At 39.9% G+C, this 25,270-nt stretch overlaps 1 protein-coding gene and 1 non-coding gene across 13 annotated transcripts in view; one reads left to right on the top strand and one right to left on the bottom strand.

Annotated features, from left to right (window-relative positions):
• CPEB3 (cytoplasmic polyadenylation element binding protein 3) overlaps positions 1-25,270 on the top strand; it is a 191,917-nt gene that overhangs the window by 12,855 nt on the left and 153,792 nt on the right. For 8 of the 12 annotated variants that reach the window (XM_053207281.1, XM_027062622.2, XM_027062626.2 and 5 more), the window contains one exon: positions 21,086-22,098. In XM_053207281.1, coding sequence (XP_053063256.1) covers positions 21,097-22,098 — 1,002 coding nt within the window. In that variant the 5' untranslated portion in view covers positions 21,086-21,096. Of the gene's footprint in view, positions 1-16,740; positions 18,323-20,748; positions 20,863-21,085; positions 22,099-25,270 lie in introns of those variants that run through there. The other 4 variants (XM_027062624.2, XM_053207280.1, XM_027062623.2 and 1 more) reach the window with 3 other exon arrangements.
• LOC113600418 (U6 spliceosomal RNA) lies at positions 3,324-3,430 on the bottom strand. Its single transcript, XR_003421411.1, has one exon. It is a non-coding gene; the product is annotated as a U6 spliceosomal RNA (small nuclear RNA).

Here is a 25,270-nt window from a genome sequence, read left to right as displayed (position 1 = left end):
ACACTTCTTTTGAACTCTTTAAGGCTCAGCTTGTTTACTTACACAATATATTTTTTTAATTTTGGAGAGGGAGAGAGAGGGCATGAGCTTGGGAGAGGGGCAGAGGGAGAGAGAGAGAGAATCTTATTCAGACTCCACACTTAGCGAGGAGCCCAAGGTGGGGCTTGATGTAGTGCTCAATCCCACAACCCTGGGATCATGACCTGAGCCGAAGTCAAGAGTTGGATGATCAACCGACCAAGCTACCCCTCAGCTTGCTTACTTTAGAAAACATTTTGACCCCCTAATCCATGTCCTGACATCATATGGTTTCATAACATCTAGTACTTTTTCATGGCATTTTTATCACAGCTTCTATGAAATTATTTATCATGATATTGATGAAAGCCTACTCACTGGTAATTAATGTTTATAAGAGACGGAGGGATTGTGTCTTCTTGCCCAAAGTTATTTACCTAAAGCCTTACAGTGACTATTTGAGGAATTAATACAAGTTATGAAGTGGAACATTCCCATATCCCCTGTAACAACTTGGATGAAATTGGACACAGGAGACATTTTAGGTTTGAGGAGATGAACATGGGGACCAGAATTGGTGGCAGTGACAGGAAAGGATAGAGGAGTCTTATCACAGAAGGAGCCATATGACTTGATAGAAGGAAGAGTAAAAACTGATGCAAATTTAATCACCAACTGCATAAAGGTACACAGTTGAAATGGCACTTGAGTCACTTTTCCAGCAGTATTTTTTAAAAGTATGTTCCTAAATACTTGAACATGAAGTCTGTTTATTTAAATTTTTTTTTCTATGTTTATTGAGAGAGAGAGAGAGAGGGGCAGAGAGAAAGAGGGAGACACAGGCTCTGAAGCAGGCTCTGAGCTGTCAGCACAGTGCCTGAGATGGGGCTCAAGCTCACAGACCCTGAGATCCTGACCTAACCTGAAGTCAGACGCTCAACTGCTCAACCGACTGAGCCACCCAGTTGCCCCAAATTCTGTTTATTTTTAATAAAAATGTTGTGTGCCCATGGTAAAATACTATATTACATAATAAAAGTATTTTAGTGAAAATACTAATTAGCATGCTAATTAGTATATTTGACATACTAAATTTTACTAGAGTATTTTAATTAAAATACGGTATACCCATGTTAAATTAATACTATGCACCACGACAAACATTAAACAGTAAACTGACTACATGAGAATACCTGAATGTCCCTCTGTAGTGGATGTTGTGATGCTACAACCGAGATTGTCTCTTCATAGGGAAGGTGCTTATCACATAGCTGATGGGAATATTGGCTTCTGGTGATGTGAAGCTTTGCTTTGTTTTGTTCTTACTGGGCATTGCTTTAGGATGCAGGGAACTGCCTCACTCTAGGTTATGCTCCTGGGAGCCCACAGCCAGTGATAAGATGCAAAGACTTAGCTTCCTTGCCTCATTTGAGGACAAGTCTGAGGGCTGTCTCAGCTGCAGAGCTCATCACAAGTTGGACTGAGTACTCAGTTGTAACCACTTTGGGGGTCAGTGTATCTCTCTGACTCTTCCTGCCTTCCTTATTTCATTGCACATATATTTGTCAGTTGTGTCCTATCCTCAATAAATCATTTGCATGCAAAACTTGGTCTCAGAATCTGTCTCCAAGGAACTCAACCATTGACACTGTCTCATCTGGCTACCCCCTAAAGGTTGCCATCATTGGAACCTCTTTACGTATGTGTCTGGATCATTCCCCACCCCCGGTTTCTAAAAAAAAGTCTCGAGAAATATACAAAAAGAGTACCCAAAGTATAGGTACAGCTTGATGAATTTTCAAAATTTAGCAATATTTTTATTAGAGAAAGAACAAGGAAATGATTTTGGATAATGTGAGAACCACTTACATTTACAACTTCCTCGTGATGGGAATTTTGAGAGAGGGGTGTGTTGCCAAGGGAAGTTGGAAGTTTCTCAGATTTTTAAAAGAGCAGTTATCTTTTGGTTGACTGCAGTGCACTCTGAAATGAGAGGAACATTCTAAGTCTACTTTATAATACATTTAGGTGAAAAGGGGAAAATAATGAATATGAGGAATCAGAGGAGAAACTGTGAATCATTTTACTAGGAAGAGAGTGGAAAAGATGATCTTCCTGAAAGTCAAATATCTATAAATCAAAAATGTCAAAATATTGCTAAAAATTTGAGTAACTAAGATTTTCCTATGAATCAAACTTAATACTATTTATAGCTCAACCTAAGCTCTTTATACAACTCTTTTGATTTTAAAGTAAAATTTCGAGAATCCATCCATGATTTTGTTCATCAGTGATAAACATAGCTTTCACTGAGGGTGTTAAGTTCACTTTCTATCTTTACCACCACCACCCTCTTTGCTTGCCTGGATGATACAATAGCTGGCCTCCTAATCAACTATTTCTTGGTTTCCACTCTTTTTTTTTTTTAACTTTTAAAAAAACTTTTTATTTATTTTTGAGATAGAGACAGACAAAGCATGAACAGGGGAGGGTCAGAGAGAGAGAGGGAGACAGAATCAGAAGCAGGCTCCAGGCTCTGAGCTGTCAGCACAGAGCCCGACGCAGGGCTCGAACTCACGGACCGTGGGATCATGACCTGAGCCGAAGTCGGATGCTTAACCAACTGAGCCACCCAGGTGCCCCTTGGTTTCCACTCTTATCCCAAATGCAATCTGTTCTCTGCAGAGAACCACAGTGGTCTTTTTAAAAGCTTAAAGCAGATCATGTTACTGCCTTACTTAAAACTGTCCAGGGATTTCCCATCACACTTAGAAAAAAATCCAAAGTCTTAACTTAGTCTAAAAGACACTACATGATCTGGCTCCTGCCTACCTTTCAGATCCCATCTTGTACCACTTTCCTCATTGTTTACTTGCCCTCTAGCTACAGTAGATAGCTGTTCTCTAAAACAGGTCAGAAAACTAAGGCAGGGGCCAAATTTTGCCAGAGGCCTATTTTTATACTGCCAGAGGACTAAGCATGATTTTTACATTTCTAAAGGATTGTAAAACAACTGTAACAACAGGAACAAAACCAGTTATATTCAGGAGAACTTCTGTGATTTACAAAGCCTAAAATATTGACCATGTGGCTCTTTCACAGAAAAAGTTTGGCAATCTCTGCTCTAGTCTTATTCCTCCTCCATCAGGATCTGTTCATTAGCTGTTCCCTTTCCATCCTATGCCACCAGTCTGTGCCTGGATGGGTCCTTTTAAATTCAGGAGCAAGTTCAATTCATGGAGACCTTTAATGAGAGAATCAGATTCTCTCAATCACATCACCTTTTTCTTTCTTTTTTTTTTTTTTTTAATATGGAACGCTTCACGAATTTGTGTGTCATCCTTGCTCAGGGGCTATGCTAATCTTCTCTGTATCGTTCCATTTTTAGTATCTGTGCTGCCAAAGCGAGCACACGTCACCTTTTTTCTTTATAGCACTTACATTTATCTGATACTTTCTTATTTATTTTTATTTTTCCAACAACCATTCCTTCCTTCCCCTATGCAGGAAGATCTTTTCTTGTATACAACTTTTGAGCCTTCTTGATCTTGTATTTAGATGGAAGAGAGCAATTGTGAATGCTGGGAGCCTACTACATAACAGGTGCTCAGTAAATGTGTGGAATGGATGAATTTGCAAATTATTTCTGTAAGTGAAATTTAGGGCTTTTGTTTTTTTCCTTTGTCCTCTCTTTTGTGGGGAGTACCTACAGTGCAAACAGCAACTAAGAGCCACTTTATTTATTTTTTATTTTTTAAATTATTTATTTTTTTAATGTTTTATTTATTTTTGAGACAAGAAGAGACAGAGCATGAACCGGGGAGGGTCAGAGAGAGGGAGACACAGAATCTGAAACAAGAGCCACTTTAAAATGGAGAGGCAGGGGCACCTGGCTGGTTAAGTGGGAAGAACATGCAACTCTTTGATCTTGGGTCATGAGTTTGAGCCCCACACCCCATGTTGGGTGTAGAGATTACTTAAATAAATAAATAAACTTAATAAAAGGAGAGACAAAACAATGTCTTTCCCTTAAGAGATTAACTCTTTTCCTCCTCTGCTCTCTCTAGGAGAGGCCATTGCTGGAGGGTGTGGGATGTTTCAAAGGGATGTCTCAAGGACTTCTTATTTAAAAAAGAAAAAGGGTGCCTAGGTGTCTCAGTCGGTTAAGCATCCAACTCTTGATTTCAGCTTAGGTCATGATCTCATGGTTTGTGGGATTGAACCCCACATTGGGTTTTGTGCTGACAGCATGTAGCCTGCTTGGGATTGTCCCTCTCGGCCCCTCCCCTGCTCTCACTCTTTGGGCCCCTCCCCCACTCTCAGTCTGTCTTTCTTTCTTTCTTTCTTTAAATAAATAAATAAATAAATAAAGTAGAACTTTTCTTCCTTTCATCTGTTTCTTTTAAGAGAGGAATTTTTCAGAATAACAAGACTAATTGAGGTCTCATTCTCTAAGATACTCTCAGGCTTTTGGGTGAAGATGGGTTTAACATTAAAGGAGATGGTTTAACACTAAGCTGAGGCAGGCCTGGGCTCAAAAGAAAAGCCAAGAATGCTCTAATAGGGCTTGTTCTAGGTGATCATATGGAGGAGAAGGATAACTCCAGGTGCTGGATTCTTCTGGAGTTTCTTTAAGATTGTCTGATCACATGTTTTCAGTTTTGGTTTGGAAAATACACAGTCACTAAAGGAAGAAGCAATGGGAGGCAGAAGCCTGATTGTAAAGAAGAAAAGGTGGGCACTATAAGTCCTCTGGGTGTGGCAAGAGGTAAGGGATAAGAGTTAAACTTTAGAGTTTGAGTTTTAGAATCAAAATAGACCTGGGCTTATTCACTGACTGGATATGTCACCTTGGGCAAATTATTTAGCATTTCTAAGCCCTGGTTTCCTTATCTGAAAAATGAGTATAATGATAGCTTCTGTCTTTTTAGAGTTATTATGAGGATTAACTGATAAGGCATATAAAATGCTTAGCTAGATGCCTACATAGACTAAGTGATCAGTTAGTATGAACATCATCATCATTGTCATCACCAAATGATGAAATTCTCTCAATCCACTAATTTTGAAACTAATAAAGAATAAAACCTGTATCCTGTAGCAATTTAAGGATATGTCTCACTGTACTCAGCTTCCATGGTAGAGAACACAGGATATAGAAAGAGGTGGGCTATGAAATGTCTGGATAACAAGATCAGTGTTGCTACAAGAAGCATGGGCTTAACATAGGTCATTTGACTCTCAATATTAAGTGGAAAGGAGACAAATCTGTACTTGAATGTAGATATTCCAGATAAACCTGTCTGCCTGTCAGTATTAGCTTTGGATTTCATACATTGACCTTTACTACTTTACAGTTTATTAAAAATGCCCTCATACACACTAATATAATTCTGACTTGGGGCAGCCATTGTTATTATCCCTATTTAATTCTAGAGGAAACAAAGACTAAGAAATTGAGAACATAGGTTTTAGAATCAGATTGTGCGGTTTGAATCCTGGCTTCTTCATTTCCCAATGGTATAACCTAGGATAGGTTACTTGGACTTCTCAGAGTCTCAGTATCTTCACCTATGAAATGGGGATAATGAAGGTACATAACCTCTTAGGGCTGTGTGCAGTTTCTCATCATGTAAACAAAGTACATGGCAAGGCAAATAGATGTGCCTAATATTTGTTTTTGTTATCTCCCAGGGCCAGGCACCTAACAAGTGGTAATTCTGGTATCTAAATTTAGATAATTGGATTTCATATCCAATGTCCTTTCCATACATGACCTCCCATAATATTAATAATGTTGATTCCCTGCCACTGTGATGATGTACAATCCATTAACATTAGGGCAGATGGTCCAATTTGTTTTTTCAGAAGTGATGGGAGATCCATCTATAGTATCCCTCTTGGTACAGTTGGCACACTTATCTGATTCTCAGTTTCCTCAGTGAGAGAACAGTTATGGCCTTAGGACAGAGCTACACCAAAAAGCTCTAGATTTTGGTTCAGCTGTTTGCAGCAAAGTGCTGAAGATACTAGTCTGACCACATGAGAAGTCAGAGAGCCTGTTTTAACTGAACCAAAGGGAGACTTGTAGTGTAGTTGAAAAAGCATGCACCTAGTGAGTTGGAAGACTTGAATTCTAATCTTAGATCCACTACTTATTAACTATATCTTGAAACGTCTTTGAGCCTGAGTTTCCACATCTCTATTTTGTATTTTTTCTAGCTTTATTTGGGTGTAATGGACATCTACATGTTTAAAGTGGGGATTCCAACAGTTATCCTTGGGGCTGTCACCTGGTCATACAGTCCCTTTATGGAAATTAGGAAAAGGTGCCTCTTCTTCCAAGCAGATGCAGCTTTACATTAAGGTTCATGAGCTGAGTGAGCAGAACATATACTAGATTTCATTCTCCACTAGCCTTCTGGTGCATTGCACAATGAGGGACCTCTGCTGTCTCTCCACTGCACAGGGCTGTTAACATCAAGTGAGATAATAAAGGTGAGGAAGCTTGGTAAAGTGTAATCCCGTCTGTCAATGTAAGGCAAATACTACTTGGTTTCAAATATTAGGACCCAAGGGTTACCTGGGTAGATATACTGAGCATTGCCCTTCCCTTTGTTTCGATGATCCCTCTGATCACTAACTTGTACAGCATCTATAAATTACTGGCTTTTAAAGCAGAGATTATGGCAAAGAAAAGCTTTCTACATCATTTTCAGGCCTAGACTGGTCTTGCTCTTGAGATCCCTGAAGACTAAAATCAGGTTTTTTTGATGATTCATTCTCTTGAAGACAGGCTGTTTTTAGAACACCCTAGAGTGGGACTGGGTCTTGCCCATGGGTGGAATTTGGAATCCTTTGGTTAGAGCTTATCTCTGGTTTTCAGGCAAAGGTCATTGTATAAAAGGCTTGTATCAATGGGAGAAAGAAAAGTTGCTGAGCCACAATTTGCCCTCTTTTCACAGCTTTGAAGCCCAAGCTGTGTTCTGGGCTCTGTGGATCAAATAGGACAAGAGGATCTGCTTTTATGAGTCACTAACAAAGAGATAGCTTTAGAGTCAGACAAACCTGAAATTAGGTACTAGATCTGACATTTACTAGTTTTACAACCTTGGGCAGGTAAATCGCCTTTCTAAGTTTCCATTTGTCATCTGGAATTAGGGATAGTAACAGTATTTATCTCATGGGTTTTTTACGTGGATTAAATGAACTAATACGTGGAACGCACTTAGTATTTTGTCTAGCACACAGTATGTGTTCCATAAATGTTAGCTTTTATTACTGAGCTCCCTGCAAAATACTAGACTTTGCCATGCCTTCCCCCAAGAAGCTTAGGGTTCAAGTTGGGGATTAATATAATTATACCAGAAAAGATAAATAGAAATACAAAGCAACAAATGTGTGATACGGATAGGAACTGATGTTAGGAACTGGTGTTTGAACGAGGCTGTGAAAAAAGGTGAGACTAAGATAAGTAGAAAGGATGAGGAGGGCATTCCATATGGGATCGGTAACAACAGCAAGCTTCAGGACCCTGAGTAGACCAACTTGCCTGGAGAAGTGGGGATAATGCTATCTGGGAACATAGGTTGGGATTAGAAGAAGAGAATCCTAAATATAGGGTAACTGTTTGACTCTTGTTCTATAGATAATGATGAGTGACATGATGAATTTTGTGCATGAAAATGTCTAGCAGGTGTTTGGAAAGCTCTTGGGAAAGTGCTCAGAGCCAAAGCTAAAACTTTGGGGATAGAAGTTGAAACTATGGAAGCCAGCTCCTTGAGAGGTGCCTGTTGATTACAATTTAATGAGGGTGGCTTTTGAAAAGCATTTAAAGTGAAATGGTGAACCTGTCAGATTTGAAGACAACTAAAACATTAATGGGGGTAGGGTTTGCTTCTCTGAAGTCTTCTGAAAGAACATGTGGCCTGTCAGAATAATTTTTTAAAATGGAAATTTAAAATATAAAATATAGTTATTATAGGGAGAGAAAAATGACCTGTATAAAACTTAACCATATTTCCTGAAATATTTTCAGAGGGTTCTTATGACTGAGTAACCATGAAAAGAGTAGGAAAATGAATAAGCTCTAGTTGACTAGAGGGAGGGGTGCTGTATCAAATCAGTTTATAAAGGGAGATGACATTGTGGTGAGGGACTCAATTTGCAGTTCAGTAAAATCTAAAAATAGTGTGGGATACTTTTTTTCTTTTAATATAGCTGACACACAATGCTACATTAGTTTCAGGTGTACAACATAGTGATTGGACAAGTTTATACATGGCGCTGTGCTCACCACAAGTGTAGCCACCATCTGTCACCATACAGGCTACTACAGTACTATTAACCATATTCTTTATGCTGTGCCTTTTATTCTTTATTCCTGTGACTTTTACTTTATGCCTTTATTCATTCCATAACTGGAAGCTTGTACCTCCTACTCCTCTTCACCCATTTTGTGGGGCACATCTCTTAAGAGTACAAATTTAGTTATTCCATAAGTTCACAAATTTTTTCTTTAAGATTTTATTTTTAAGTAATCTCTACACCCAACACAGGGCTTGAGCTTACAACCCCAAGATCAAGAGTCACATGCTTTACTGACTGAGACAGTCAGGTGCCCCAAGTTCACAAATTTTTGATGCATAAAACTTTTAATATAAAAATATGTAGGCCACTGTGCATTATTCAGACCTAAAATGAATACAGATACATAATATATATATGAATATTAAAAAATTTTTAATGTTTATTCATTTTTGAGAGAATGACAGAGTGCAACTGGGGAAGGGGCAGAGAGGGGGAGACACAGAATCTGAAGCAGGCTCCAGGCTCCGAGCTGTCAGCACAGAGCCCAACGCAGGGTTCGAACTCACGAACCATGAAATCATGATCTGAGCCAAAGTCAGATGCTCAACCAACTGAGCCACCCAGGCACCCCTTTAAATTGAGGTATAACTGACATAGAACATTATATTAGTTTCAGGTGTACAAAATAATGAGTATTTGTACATGTTGCAAAATGATCACGATAATAAGTTAACATCCATTACCACACATCTTTATAATTTTTTTTCTTATGATGAAAACTTAAAAAGATTTTTTTAATGTTTATTTATTACTGAGAGACAGAGCATGAGCATGGGAGGGACAGAGAGAAGGGAAGACAGAATATAAAGCAGGCTCCAGGCTCTGAGCTGTCAGCACAGAGCCTGATGTGGGGCTTGAACTCACAAACTGCAAGATCATGACCTGAGCCAAAGTCGGACGCTCAACCGACTGAGCCACTCAGGTGCCCCATCTTATGATGAAAATTTTTAAGGTCTACTCTCTTAGCAACTTTCAAATATGCAATGTAGTAGTATTAACTATAGTCACCATGTTGTACATTACATCCTTAGGACTCATTTTATAACTGGAAATTTGTACTTTTTTGTCCACCTTCATGAATATTCACTTTTAAAATAAAATTAATTACAATTGAAGTCTAGAAACGTAGGAAATATAGGTGAAGGCTGTTGATGTTTCTTTTTCTTTAATGGAATACATGTGCATACACATTGGCATGACATTTGAAATGGAATCTCCAGCTAATAATCATAGGCTCTAAGTATACAGACTTATATGTAATATTTCCTTATCACATGAAGGTATGATGACGAATGACAAAATATTGAATATACTGGGATGCTGAAAGAGACTTAATTTTATTTGGCATATCAAAAGAATAGAAACTTCCACATTAGGTTATTATCAGAACAGTAACTATATTCTTTGTTATATACACTAATCATGCACTGTTTTCATATTAGAACTTAATTTCTGTAGGAACCATAAACTTCAACCTTTTAAAAATAATTTGTTAATATGTATCAAAAGCCTTAATGTTCTGCCTTTCAAACAAGTAATTTTTTCTTTAGAAATATGGCTTAATGTAACAATTTGAAAAATAGTGAAAATTTGTAAGCAAACTAAATGTCCTGTAATAGGAGAAAGAGTAAATTAATTCCACCAAATTTTAGTATGGAGTATCTTCATTAAATGTTATAATGTCATCAAACCTAGTGTTTTTGAAATACTTTTCATGGCAAGAGAATTTCTCTTCACCTAATGTTAAATAAGTGCTTTCAGCCTCTGTAAATTGAGCTAAAAGAACTTTGTTCTTTGATTTGGTCAACAAACTTTTATCTAATAAACTTTTATTTTATCTCTAAGTTTTAGGCCCAGTGCCTGGCTTACAAAGATGAATAGAGTCCTGATCTTGAATCTTTTCTAGGAAGGATAGATGTACAAATAAATAATTATACTAAAGCATGAAGAATACTTTAATAGAGGTATGTTTGTATTATGGAGGGATATAAAGGAGGGAATGGGCAATTCTCACATGGCAAGGGAAAGCCTCAAAGAGGTTTGAACTGGGTTCTTTTGGGTGAGTAAGAGTTGGTTATCAAGAGGTAGAAAGGTATTTCAGGCAGAAGGAATATGTGCAGAGGCATTATGGTAGAAGAGCTTGGTCCGTGCAGGGACCTGTAGTAGTTAGGTATGGCTGGGAAGAAAAGTAGAAGAGTTAAGTTTGTATTTTATCCTCTTGGCACGGGGAAAGTAAAGAATTTTAGGAAGGGGCATACCATAATAAAATTGTATTTGAGTGATTACTTGGGCTTTAGTGTGGAGGCCACATTTGAAAGGGTACTAGATGAGAGACATTAGGGTAATACTGCGATAGTTCAGATGTAGTGTTAAACTGGCTGTGAAAGAAGAGGAGGGGATGTCAGGCAGAAATTTAGGAGGCCAAAGTAATAGGTTTTAGTGACCAATTGGACTTGTCCCTCAGTGAGTGAGAAGAGAAAAGACAAAACCATGTCCAAATTACTACCTTCAGTGACTAGATGGTTGGTGGTCCCATTGAGTAGGAGAAAGATAAGTAAACCAGGAATAAAGGCAAAGCCGCGTGTGAGAAGAGGTGCTGCAGGATCCTGAGATAGAGAAGTTGTTAAATAGTTGTTTGGAGCTTAGCAAAAAGATTTGATCTGAAAACCTGGATAGCAGTGAACTCCTGTTTCCCAGTTCATGAATATAACATTGTCCAGGGAGAGTGTAGAATTAGGAGAACCCTGAGGGAAGATCTATCTAGTATCGAAGAGACAGAAGAAACTTAAGAACCGAAGAACCAGGAAAGCAGTGTCTTCAAAGAAAACAGAACAGTCTGGAGTTAGTTTGCTACTGCTGTGTAACAAATTACCTCAAGCTTAATGTCTTAACACAAACTTATTTATGCCTTACGGTTCTAGGGATCAGAAATCTGATGCAGCATGACTGGGTCCTCTGTTTAGGTTGTCAGATCTGCTTTCAAGCTCATTCTTGTTGGCAGAATTGCAGTTACAGGACTAAGGTTCCTGTTGTCCTTCTGGCCTGGAATCTTGAAAGGCCATCTTAGAATTCGGCTTATAAGTGTTTTATGAAGGATGAATGCCAAATAAAGTAAGAATTGAGAAGTGTCAATTGGTCATTGGTAAGTTTAGTAAGATCAGTAGCATGAGCACTTTTTAGCAGGATGGTAGGGGCAGAAGCCACATGCAGTTAAGTTTGGGAATCAACTGGAAATGAAAGCATAGCTGGGATATAGGGGCTTCTTTCAAACACCCTGTCGTGAATGGGATGGAGAATGTTGGGAATAATAAACTAATGAACTAGGTCTCAAGGAAACTAGAAGGAATAAGCTCTAGACTACAGGTGGAGTGATTAATTGTGGACCTGTAGGGGAACTCAGCTTCCTCTGAAATAGAAGGAAAGGAAGTATGGAGGGGACTACAGATAAGTTTGTGAAGGGGGAGGGGGGAGGGTCTTGGTGCTAGGCAGCTGAGAAATTGAGGGCATTACTGTCTAATGGCCTCAGTTTTCTCTTACAAGATCAATAAAAAAATGCAGGTGAAGTTCTGGAATTGCTACTTTGTAGCTAGGAGGCCTTTCATAAAATTGTTGATGAATGCATGAACCAAAAGCTAATGGAGAGGCAAGAAACATAAAGAACTCCAGGTGCTCTCCAGATTGCCCACCAAACCACATCTGGCTCACCAGGCTCCCTTTTTGCTCCCTTTTCTCTTGTTATGTTCTCAAACTTAGTCTGAGCTAGATCCTCACTCAGAGGATGTGGATTTCCTGCTTATAAATTGCCTTGGGCTTTAACAATCTTAAAATCTTTCTAGGTTACCTAGAGGATATCTAATTTACCATAGTTGACCAAAATTACTTTTCCCTCCTTAGGTTGCGAGGTATTTGAAGTCAAGGGACTTCGGATTTTTTCATCTTTGCATGTAGCACCCGTAGGGACAGTCCTGGCATGTAGGGAGTCCCCCATTTATTTCTCTAGCTCCATGACCTAGACTTAAGGCTCCTCTTTTTATTTGGCCATATTGTGCTATTTTTTTCTCTTTAACTTAGAGAAGATAGTCAATCTTTACAAGTATATATGTAAATTTTAGAAATTTAATGGGGGGCGCCTGGGTGGCGCAGTTGGTTAAGCGTCTGACTTCAGCTCAGGTCACGATCTCGCGGTCCGTGAGTTCGAGCCCTGCGTTGGGCTCTGGGCTGATGGCTCAGAGCCTGGAGCCTGCTTCCGATTCTGTGTCGCCCTCTCTCTCTGCCCCTCCCCCGTTCATGCTCTGTCTCTCTCTGTCTCAAAAATAAATAAACGTTAAAAAAAAAAAATTAAAAAAAAAGAAATTTAATGGAAATATAACAAAAATACAGAAAAGTGCATATATTATAAATGTCCGGTTTTCTAAATTTTCAAAATAAATACACCTGTGTAACAGCATCCAGCTCAAGAAAACAGTATATCACCGGCATCTCTGCAGTCCTTTTTATGTCTTCTACCAATCATTATTTCTCTACAGAGTTAACTACTGTGGTGACTTCTAATCCATAAATTAGTTTTTAAAATTCTTTTTATTTATTTATTAAAAAAATTTTTTTAACGTTTATTTATTTTTGAGAGAGAGCGCCGGTGCAAGTTGGGGAGGGGCAGAGAGAGACTGAGACTCAGAATCTGAAGCAGGCTCCAGGCTCTGAGGTGTCAGCACAGAGCCTGATGTGATGCGGGGCTGGAACTCATATGAGTCATGAGATCATGACCTGAACCAAAGTCAGACACTCAACCAACTGAGCCACCCAGGTGCCCCCATAAATTAGTTTTTTTTAGAACTTTATATAAATCAAATCATATGGTATGTACTTTGCCCTGTTAGGCTTCTTTCACTCAGGATTGTATGCATGCAGTTCATCTGTGTTCTATGGAATTAGAGTCTATTCATTATCTTTGCCTTATGATATTCCATTATATGAATCTATCACAAATTCACTTACCCATTTGATTGTGGATGGATATTTGGGTTGTCTCCAGGTATGGGTTATTTCTGATTGATGCTGCTTTGAACATGTCTTTTGGTGAACATATGTTTGCATTTCTGATGGCTATATATCCAGAGGCAGAATTGCTAGGTTTTAAGGTATGTGAATGTTTGCTTTAGTAGATCCTGCTAAATAGTTTTGCAATGTGGTTGTATAGCTATACTAAATTATACTTCTGCCAGCAGTGTTTGAGTTGTTCCCACATCTGTGCTAAGGTATGGCATTATCTGCCTTTTCCAATTTTAGCATTTCTGGTTTTATTTTGTATTTCTTTGATGATTAGTGAGGTAATCATGTACTTTTTTCATATACTTTCTTTGAACATTTGAATGTCTTTTGTTGAAGTCGCTTGTCTTTTTCTTTGAGATGTTTACTATTAATTTGTAAGGGTCCTTTATATATTCTAAGTCTTTTGTTGAAAAATATACATATTGCATATATTTCTTTCCTTCCAAGAGTTTTCACTCTAATTCTGTCCTTGGTAAACAGATGTTCTTAATTTAATTTGTTTAGTTTATTAAATTTTTCCTTTATGGTTATTGGTTTTGTGACCTGTTAAAATTGTTGCCTACTCCAACCTCGTGAAAATATTCTCCTATGTTCTTTTAAACGCTTTATTGTTTACCTTTTACGTTTAGGCCTACAATCCATCTGGAAATGATTTTTGTGTATAGTGTGGCAAGGGTGAAAGTCTTTTTTTTTTTTCCATATGGATATTCAGTTGACTCCAATATCCTTTATTGAAAAAAAACATCCTTTCAAACTGCAGTGTTACTGTTTTCATAAATCTGGTGACCATACATATGTGGATCTGTTTCTGGACTTTTTATTTTATTCCGTGTGTCTTTTGCTTATCCTTTTGCCAATAACCCTAGCCTAATTACTATAGCTTTATAATAAGTCTTGATATCTAGTAGTGTAAGTCCTCTAGGTATATTATTTTTGCCATCTAGATTGTTTTGGCATTCTTGGCCCTTTGCACATAAATGTAACTTTAATCCAACAAATATTTTTTAAAAATTTTAATGTTTTTATTTATTTTTGAGAGAGAGACCGAGAGTGAGCAGGGGAGGGGCAGAAACACACACACACACACACACACACACACACACACACAGAATCCGAAGCAGGCTCCAGACTTTGAGCTGTCAGCGGGGCTGACAGAGCCTGATGTGGGGCTTGAATTCATGAACTGCAAGATCATGACTTGAGCCAAAGTTGGATGCTTAACGGAATGAACCACCCAGTCATCCCAATCTAACAAATATTTACTGAATATCTATTTACTATGTGCTAGGCACAGTGATAGATGTTGGGAATATAGCTGTTAATAGGATAAGCCTGGTTCTTTTGTTATAGTTGGGAAAGCCACTCACAGAGTGAGATGAAAAAATGGCCTAGGGGGGTGCCTGGCTGGCTCAGTTGGTTGAGCGTCCGACTTCGGCTCAGGTCATGATCTCGCAGTTCCTGAGTTTGAGCCCCGCATCGGGCTCTGTGCTGACAGCTCAGAGCCTGGAGCCTGCTTCAGATTCTGTGTCTCCCTCTCTCTCTGCCCCTCCCCTGCTCGCACTCTGTCTCTCTCAAAAATAAATAAAAAATTTAAAATATTAAAAAAAAGCTGGCCTAGGGTAGGGGCGCCTGGGTGACTCCATTGGTTAAGCGTCCTACTTTAGCTCAGGTCATCATTACACGGTTCATGGGTTCGAGCCCTGGGTTGAGCTCAGTGCTGACAGCTCAGAGCCTGGAGCCTGTTTCATATTCTGTGTGTCCCTCTCTCTCTCTCTCTCTCTCTCTCTCTGCCCCTCACCAACTGGCACTCTGTCTCTAAACATTAAAATAATTTAAAAAGAAAAAAAATGGCCTAGACCCTGAGAAACTCAGTATTTAAAGTCAGTTAGCAAAGAAGATTGAGAGCTAGTGAGAGAGAGCACCGATATGCTAGAGGGCACATAACCCTACATGTGAGAAAACCAAGGACGGCATGAAGGAAGCAAAGGGAAGGTATATCCAGCAATTATGGTCAGTTATGTCAGTGTTACTGCAAGATCAAGCAAGATAAAGACTGACAAAACATCCACTGGATTTAGCTCTGAGTACCATTGAGAACTTAATGAAGCAGTTTCTGTGGAGAGGTGAGGTGTGTGTCTTTATTAGACTGTAAACTTTTAGATGGGAACAAAGTTTTCTGTTCAATTAGAGCTGAATGAATGTTATTTCATGATGATAATCAAATGATCTGCATACTCCTCATGATGAAAAAGTAATTGCTGTTCTAAATGGAGAATAATTTGATACTTACTCAAATCTTGGTTGTTTTAGATAAGCAAAAACTATATTTCATCCATCCATCCATCCATCCATCCGTTCATTTATTTATTCATCCATTCATTCTGCAAACGTCTTTGGAGCAACCACCAATTACCCAGGACTCACATGTACTACATTGAGTACAGATGTGAGTAGTGTAGGAATGGAAGAAAGCTTAGAAAGATGTATTTGATCCATGTATATCTCAATGAGTTAACTCTGCAATCTCTATTTTGACAGCCTTCCATGACCATTCAAGCGATAAATGGTTAAGCACTGTGATCTGAAGACAAAATTTTAGACAGTGCTTTCTTTCTGGTTAAATAAAACACAGGATTTCAGTAGGGAATGTCTTTTTTCTTGTTGGGGCTCCTTCTATAATTTATTATTTGTTTGGTATTTATTTACACCTTGGCATTTTTGTTTGAGTCATTTTCTTTTTAGATTTGAATGCTTATTTTAGGAAAGGAAGAGCAGGAATTACTTCATTTTCAAATATAATACAATTACATTAAGTGTGGGCAGTGCTAATTACTGATTGCCATTTATCGAGGGTCAGGGGCCAAAGTTTATTTTTCTTTATTGTGTGAATTATTATTAGACCTTCACTTGTGGTCAGGTGGATTAATAAATGCCCAAGTAAACCACTTTCAAGCACACCTGAATAACTTAAGAATTTCTACCAATAGGGGCGCCTGAGTGGCTCAGTTGGTTAAGCATTCAACTTCGCCTCAGGTCATAATCTCATGGTTTGTGGGTTTGAGTCCACCATTGGGCTCTGCTCTGGCAGTGTGGAGCCTGCTTGGAATTCTCTTTCTCTCTCTCCCTCTCTCTCTCTCTCTCTCTCTCTCTCCCTCTCTCCCTCCCTTCCCCTCCCCCACTTGCACTCTCTCTAAATAAATAAACTTGAAAAAAATAATTACTACCTATAAAATCTTGACATTAATAATTTTAAAGTCTATTTTTTTAAAAATAAGTCTTCATAACGATTTTATGAGGGAACTTTCTTTTACTTAATTGAAGTACTTGAAAACATAGAAGTTTGGTAGGTTAGGGAAGTCTTCAGGAATAAGATTAACCTTGAGTGATCCTGACAGACTCTGGAATGCAAATGATAAGTACAGCATGTTGGCAGAAGTAAGGCTTTCTTTAGGAGAGTAGAGGAATAGAAAAAAATGGGGAATATAAAATAAGTTCACGGTAGGAATAAGAAGGCCATTTAGTTCTTTTAAAAAGACTTTTCACAGGTTGATTCACAGTAATTTTTTTCCTCTTAAATTGTTTTGTTTTTTTCCTTAGAAATAACTAGAAACAAAGACCACTAATGCTACAAATTGGTAGTCTCTGGTAATACTATAATTCTAATTGGTGAAGAAAGGAAATAGAGAATTAAGACAGTTTGAAATGATGCTTAATATTTTTAGTTCCAAGTTCAATCAGTATAGTCATCAACTGACATTTACTCTGAACCCCTTGGGTGAATGGCATTGAACCAAATCCCAAAGAAATAATATCTTCTGCCTACGTGAGCAAACTGGTAGTTGAACTATTGCTCTCAGAAGCTATGGATAATAAGAGTTGATGTTAATATGCTGTGAGATTCCAGCCTTGGAGTCATAAGGCTAAGATAGAAAAAATATACCCCCCTCCCAAAAATCTTGATTTGAAAAACAGAAACTGTATTTACTTTTTGTTTTGAATAAAGAAGTCACTGCTCTATGCAATGAAACACTAAATTTCAAATTATTTTTTAAAATTTCACCAAATATTGTCTTAGCTTAAAAGAGTTGAATTTTATTTGATTGATCATTGTATGAATAATGCAAAGTAAACTTTCATTTTGACAAGTAAAATAACGAGGTGAGTTGATTCAGAGCATGTCAAGTAGAACCGTAAGTGATTTATGCCTTCATTGAAAACTCAGATACAAAGAAATCTTGGTGGATGTCAAAAATTTGTGACTGAAACCTATTTTTACCTGATCTCCATGGTTAATATCACATTTATAAAGGTATTTTTCATTCTATAATATTAAAATGTTTCTTTTTAAGGATGGTCAGATTTTAAGCATTTATCTTTTCCTAGTAGTCTCCCCTTCCCTTGCCCTCTCCATCCCAATCTCTTTTCTTCGGATAGGGTTCCTATTGCTGGCTACCCAGTCATCACCATGCTAATACCATTTAAGGTAGCTCTGATGGGTTCATTTATTTTGAGTCCTTCAATTCAGTTTCTCTTTTAACCTGGCTTCCTAAATCAAGTTGACAAACCAATTTATTTTTCTCCCTTTTCATTTCAACAATTTGTGATTCAGATTGGTAGGAAAATATAACGTAATCCGAGCACAACCTCTTCCCCTTGGAATCAGTATTTTCGAGGCTTCCTCCTTTCCTTGGCGGAACGTGCTTAAGTCAGGCAGAGTATCTAGTGAAGGACTTCAGCCCCCACAGTTCCCTGTGCGCGCATGCCCTCTCCTCTTACAGTTGTCAAAGTGCTTTTGCCAGAGCGGTCACATAATCAACCTGAAAGAAGAAAATAAATACTGTACACTTTTTAATTTTATCGATCCTTAAAAACTGGACACTCAAAGGTAACTGCTACTAAGAATTTGTTACTTGAGATTGGGTGATTGCATGTGAAGGAAGATCTATTGTGTGTGTGGTGGGGGGAGGGGAAGGAGGTATCTATTTCTCGGACTTTGCTGTAAATAAGAAAAAAGAAAAAAAGAAACACACCCAAACAAACTATACGAGCAGTTGCCGAGAAACACTGTATGTTAACTTTGTAAATGTTATCTTAATCTATTGCTTTCCTTTTGTTTAAAAGCGTCTTATTTATTAAAGATGGGTCTTGACCTTGACAGAATGAATTTATGCAGAAAGTGAAATTTATATCTTTAAGGAGTGTTGCGACGAGAAATGGGTGTTCCTGGTATGTGGTATGATAAAAAAATTTTTAATTCAATAAATATATTAATTGCATATTATAAAATATTCTGAGTCCAGCTTACTTTTTAAGCTTTTTTGCTATATAGTACAGCATTAATTTTTCTATCAAGAGCATGTAGTTTAAACTGAAGGCATTACAGAAAGCATCAATACAAGCATCAGGAAAGCTGAATATTAAAATTATAATCAAATGCATATTTCAGCCATGATGATATGGCTATTGTAAAGACGATTCTAGCCCACTGGAAGCAACTCAGACCCCAGATTATAATGGTTTACTGCAGCACTGCTTAAACCAAGTCTGAAAATGTCTTTCTATGTCCATTTTCTTTGGCAGCGGTAGAACTTTGTGCTGTTGTGAATCCAAGCTTTGCTTGCCTCTTTGTGTGATATTTTACAATACAGATCAAAGCCATTGTTTTAGACCAAGGGACCTGAGAAACATAAAATCAATCTTAGGTAGGTTTTATTGGTAGTAGCTGACAATTTGTGAGGTATATTGGGCTGGGTTTTTATGGGGCGGGGGGGGGGGTTGAAGGGGAGGAAAGAGTAGAGAGTAAGGTGGCCATGAAGCATTTCGTTCAGCCCACTATTTTTTGTCTGTGTATGAAACTTTAAAATGAATGAGTAACCATTTTAAAGATAGTTTTTTAATAAAATAGAACTTTTAATTCCATTTCTTGATGTGAATATTTTGCTTAATGGCTAACAGTGGTGGCATCTCCATTTTCCAATACATTTATTTTATAACATTTATCATGAGGATGTCCAAAGGCAGAGCTTCTGTGTATATCTGAATGTCCTTTCACAAGTGTTCTGAGAAAGATGCTTCCCAAGTATCTGAGTTAATTAAGTAACTGCATTATATATATATTAATAACTTTGTTGCAATTATACTGAATCATCATCTAAAAATAATTGTATGTTTGGTCATTTGCTTCTTTAACATCTCAAAATATTTGTTTTCAGAGTCTCAGCACTTAATATTCATATATTTAAAACACTTAATATGTTCTAAAGGACAAACTAACTCAGTGATAACTATGTGTATGGAAATCTCCTGATTTTGAGTGATTACTATTTTCATCCTTGAATGGGAAAACAGGCTGTATGGCAGAGGTGAATATAGCCCTTCTATGAGAGATGGAAAATACCATACACTCCTTATATGGCTAAATGAAGCAGTGATGGCAATGCACTATAATTACAACGTATGAGAATTTGGGACTTTGTACTATGCTATTTTTAACGCTTTTGCTAGCATAATTCAGGGTCTTCAAACCATAATCTTTCATTGCTAATACCAGTGATAAGAGAATGGATTCTAAATTTGCCAAAGTCTTGTGACCAAGGCAGCATCAGGAGGATTCAAAAATGAAAATCTGGCAACCTCATAAGTATCTTGACTTTCTACTTAAATCTCAGGGGGATTTTTTTTAAAGCTCCGCCCCTACCCCATCTCACTGTCAGTCTGTCTCTCTCTCTCTCTCTCTCTCTCTCTCTGACCTCAAACCCAACCAGAACATTTCTCCACTCTGCACAGAAATTCTCAGGCTCCTGTTGAGACCTGAACCACTGAGAAGCCAAGAAATTTCTTGTGTGACAGAATTGGAGAGAAGAAGATTGGAGAATAAGCAGAAAAACTCCAATCCTTGGAGTAACACGAAGCAAACACAAACGTTTCAGTAGATTTTTTTTTTTTTAACCTCTTTTAAAACGGTGGTTTTTTTATGTCTCCTAACAAAATGGAGTAGCTGCAGCTACTGGGAGGCCAGAGAATGATTGTGCAGCTGAATCCTCCTCCTAACAAATGCCAAGGATTTCCTCCCTCGCGGTTCGCTGCTGCTAAATCAAACAATTATCAACGCAAGAAGGCAGTTTGCTAATCAAGAGGGATAAGACTGCTGTTTCTTTAAAGTGCGGAGCAGGGAAGGGGGAAGAAAGGGTCGTGTGCGGTGTCTTTTTAACCTTGCTGAAGGACGCAGCAGTATTTATTGACGTATGCAAATAACTGGGGGAGGGTGGTGCTTGGGAAAAAACAGGAACCAGAATCAGTTTCTCATTGCAGGGTGAACGCTCTGAGTTCCGGTGAAGGGAAAAGAGACGTGGCGAAATTGCTGTCTTTCTGTCTTATAAGCACATCTCTCACTAATACAGAAAAGGAACCAAGACATCAGAAAGGGTGAAGACGCTCTCACAGTATTTTTAGAGACCTTGCACGAGCCCCCCCCCCCGCCCCCATTCCCAGCCCGACCTGTTCTTCTAAATGGGAGATTATGGATTTGCATTGCAATTGGCTAGTAGCGGTGGCACTGGATTTTCGCAAGTAAAACACCCGCCCGCTTTAGCGAGGGGCATTAACGATCACATTAACAATAACGCGTCTCTCTTTTTTCCCGTTTCAGCTGCGCAAACCATGCAGGATGATTTACTGATGGACAAAAGCAAAACCCAGCCCCAGCCCCAGCAGCAGCGGCAGCAGCAGCAGCAGCAGCCCCAGCCCGAACCCAGCGCAGCCGAAGCCCCGTCCACGCCCCTCTCCTCAGAGACCCCCAAGCCGGAGGACAGTAGCGCAGTGCCGGCCCTCAGTCCCGCCGCGGCCCCGCCGGCCCCCAACGGTCCTGACAAGATGCAGATGGAATCGCCGCTCCTGCCGGGCTTGAGTTTCCACCAGCCCCCTCAGCAGCCGCCGCCGCCGCAGGAGCCCGCGGCGCCGGGCGCGTCGCTGTCGCCGTCCTTCGGCAGCACCTGGTCCACGGGCACCACGAACGCGGTGGAGGACAGCTTCTTCCAGGGGATCACCCCAGTCAACGGGACCATGCTCTTCCAGAACTTCCCGCACCACGTCAACCCAGTCTTCGGAGGCACTTTCTCTCCGCAGATCGGCCTGGCGCAGACCCAGCACCACCAGCAGCCGCCGCCGCCGGCGCCGCAGCCCGCGCAACCCGCGCAGCCCCCGCAGGCACAACCCCCGCAGCAGCGCCGCTCGCCCGCCAGCCCCAGTCAGGCGCCCTACACGCAGAGGAGTGCTGCCGCGGCGTACGGCCACCAGCCCATCATGACCAGCAAGCCGTCCTCGTCCTCGGCTGCAGTAGCCGCCGCGGCCGCAGCCGCCGCTTCGTCCGCCTCGTCCAGCTGGAACACGCACCAGAGTGTGAACGCCGCCTGGAGCGCGCCATCCAACCCGTGGGGCGGCCTGCCGGCTGGCCGGGACCCTCGCCGGGCGGTCGGCGTGGGCGTGGGCGTGGGTGTCGGGGTGCCCTCACCGCTCAACCCCATCTCGCCGCTCAAAAAGCCCTTCTCCAGCAATGTGATCGCGCCGCCCAAGTTCCCCCGCGCGGCCCCGCTCACCTCCAAGTCCTGGATGGAGGATAACGCTTTCCGGACGGATAATGGTAACAATCTGTTGCCATTTCAGGTAATGCTCCATTGCACCTGCACACACCTTCTACCCCGCTTCTTTGCCCCTTCTTCCCTGCCATTTAATCGTCCACTGATTTTTGTTCTTTAAAAGAAGGCATCGATGTCCAGCTCCCTTCTCCCCTTCCAAAGCCTCCATTTCACCGGGGCTGTTCTAGTTCCCGGGACAAGGGTGGGGGAACATTGTGACTGCTTGAGGAATCCTATTTAAGCGCCCTGATAAGATAGAAAAGGGCCTTTTTCTTTTGGTTTATTTTTTCCTTCACCGTGCGTGTGCCTCTTATTTTGACCTTATTTTACAAGTAAAGGTGCAAGGTGCTGGCATGGTCCCAGGATGAGTAGACTGAGACTCCTGTCATTTTAAGTAGCTACACATTTCAGGTTATGCAACCTGGGTTCAGAGTGCCGCCTGAAAGCCATCCACTCCTAAACTACCCTGGGCCTACTCTTAAAGAGGTTAACAGCCCTTGAGTGGTGCTATTTCAGACAGTTGCATATGCTCAATTAAACTAATGTGAACACATGTGTTTATGTCTCGCTAAGGTGCTGGCATCATTAATAGCAATCAGCATATTGCCCCTGCCGGGAAAATTATGAGTGTGAGATTCCAATAAACTCGCGAACTCCTCCAGGGACCCAGTTGGGGAGAATGGAAATTCTAGGGGTAACTCTTCCGATGTTACCTAGAAGAAAGACTTAGACATTGTTTTTCTAGAGCAAAGAGACAATAGGACGCGACCTTCAGAGCCATATTGCAATGGAGTCTATTTGCTAGCTAGCACTGAAATATTTAAAGCTGCAGTGTCCTTCAGTTGGGTTATTTAAGAAGACAATGCAGATCAATTACACCATTTGAAACTGGGCAGAGTGAAAGTCTTGCAACTTTAATGAAAAATGAGCCTTGTGTCTTGGTGTTAAATACCAGTGAAAAACCCAGGAAATGCCCCAGACAAAAAGGTTGAATGGAGTGTCCTTATTCTGTTCTTGTTTTCTAATCCAGCCCACGACCACATCAGTTAGTTGGCAGTGTCCTGAACATCTTGAGTTGGAAAAGGGGTGGTGAGGGTGAGTGTTCACTGGGAGCTTTTGTTCTCAGGCAAACATTTATCCTTCACTTACAAATTGATTTGGCTATAAGCTTCTAGGCTCAGTTAAAGAAAAGAGGAAAGGAAGGAGAGAGGAGGGCTTTGGACAAGACCCAATTTGGGTGGTCAAGGAAATGAAACAAATCCTTTGAGCATTGCTGAAAAATGGCAGAACTGACATTTGACAGAGGTAGAAAGCATCAGGTGCAATTGGAGCCTTCATTTTGTTCTTTACGTTTCAGATGTGATGTTTGGGGTGGCTCCCATCCATGAAGGAGGAGATAGGGTTATTGAGAAGCACATGATTCTCTAGGCCAGAGCAAGGATTTTTAACCTTGACAGTTCAAGGGGGTTCATGAAGGTTGTGTGTATGAGAGTTTTTCATGAGAGAGGATCTTGACAAATTTTCACCGGGGTCCTTTAGGCATGGAGGATTTTGATATTAAGGTGTATTTCTTTCCATTGTTCTAAAGTTTGTTTTAATAAAATGAGACACTGCGAGATGGGATTAGTTGGTAAAGAAAAGGAGGAATCTGCTTTCTGGAATTTCTCTATGTGCTTATTTTTGCGGTGAGGGGATAGAACAGGGAGGCTGCATTTGGTAGGAGAGCCTTTTTCTGACAGTTCCTCTGTCACTCCCTATCCAAGTCCAGTCTTAGAAGTTAACCTGAAATACGATAGAACGTTTAGGGGTGAGAGCTGATGGTGTAGACATCATTTATCTTTTTCTAAGAGTTGAATAGAATACAACTAGCTTTTGATAATTGTCTCTGGAAATGAGGACTGGGGAGAGATTAAATCCATAAAATTTCCCTCAAACTCATGACACTACTCATGACAAGTAGTGTATGGATTGCCAGTCGTTTACAGGCTATGCTAATGAGAGCCAGACAGACTGGTTTGACTTTGGTTTGTCTTTTCATCCGTAGTGGTGCTGTTGAGTAGGCAAAGACGGCCAAAAGATTTGACTTTATGTCTCACTTCTTTGTCTTACTTAAAATGGAGCTTCAGTATTTTGAAGCAATAGTAGAACCAAATTAGGAGTAACCTGGTTGTTCTTTGGTTTTGGGTTGGAATATTACAAGACTTGAGTTAAGTATATCACGTATGTTTAAAAAACTAAAAACACCTTGAGTTTTGTGTTTAGAATTTTATATGTCTGTGCATTTATTTAAATCATTTTCCTGTGAAAGGGAGAAAATATCTTTTTAAAAAAATTTTTTTTCAGTGTTTATTTTTGAGAGACAGAGAGTGAGTAGGGAAGGGGCAGAGAGAGAGGGAGACACATAATTCAAAGCAGGCTCTAGGCTCTGAGCTGTCAGTACAGAACCTGATGGGGCTCAAACCCATGAACCGTGAGATCATGACCTGGGCCGAAGTCGAATGCCCAGCCGACTGAGCCACCCAGGCGCCCCAAGGGAGAAAATATCTTAAGTAGTCCTAGAGACTTTATTTTACAGACTCTCAGCTAAAAGGGGCTTGCAACAGTGATCTACTGTAATGTATCTTAATATGTATTTTTGAAATCCATATCCCCTCAGTGCTGCTTCACCCTCTTTTGCCAACCAACACAATAGATTTTTTTTTTTTTTTCCCGGAGCTTTCTTCTGTGGTTTATATTATAAAAGCAATAACTGTATTTGAATGTGGTTTTCCAAACTAGATGTTCCTTACCCCCTTCCCTCAATTCTAACAAAGTCGATTGGTTTCCCTGAGTTGGGGTGGCTTCTTCCTTTGGGTTTACTTGTATCTAAAAGCCATTTCATTTCTGTAAATAAGGAAACTGAGGTCCTGAGCGGTATAGTGACATAGCTCTAGTCTAAAGGTTTGGCTAATTTTGTTGATGTGTGTCCTTAACTTCCCTGTAGCATTAGTGCTGTCAGGTAGAATTAATTTTAAGTCAGGTTCGCTTTGGGCTCCATTTAAAGGGACTTAGTTATGGAACTATCTAGTGAGGCTCTGTCTGGCTGATGCCTCTTGGCATCATGTACTTTCCGCCAACTGGCTCAGGAACAGTGAGGCACTCCACTGGGGGAATTCTAAATATGCATCATTCTGTATTTATATGAGACAGAGAAGCTTGGG

Source organism: Acinonyx jubatus, chromosome D2, assembly GCF_027475565.1.
Source record: "Acinonyx jubatus isolate Ajub_Pintada_27869175 chromosome D2, VMU_Ajub_asm_v1.0, whole genome shotgun sequence".
NCBI lineage: Eukaryota > Metazoa > Chordata > Mammalia > Carnivora > Felidae > Acinonyx > Acinonyx jubatus.
Note: the sequence above shows the minus strand (reverse complement) of the source record. Positions and strands in the feature narration are given on the sequence as shown.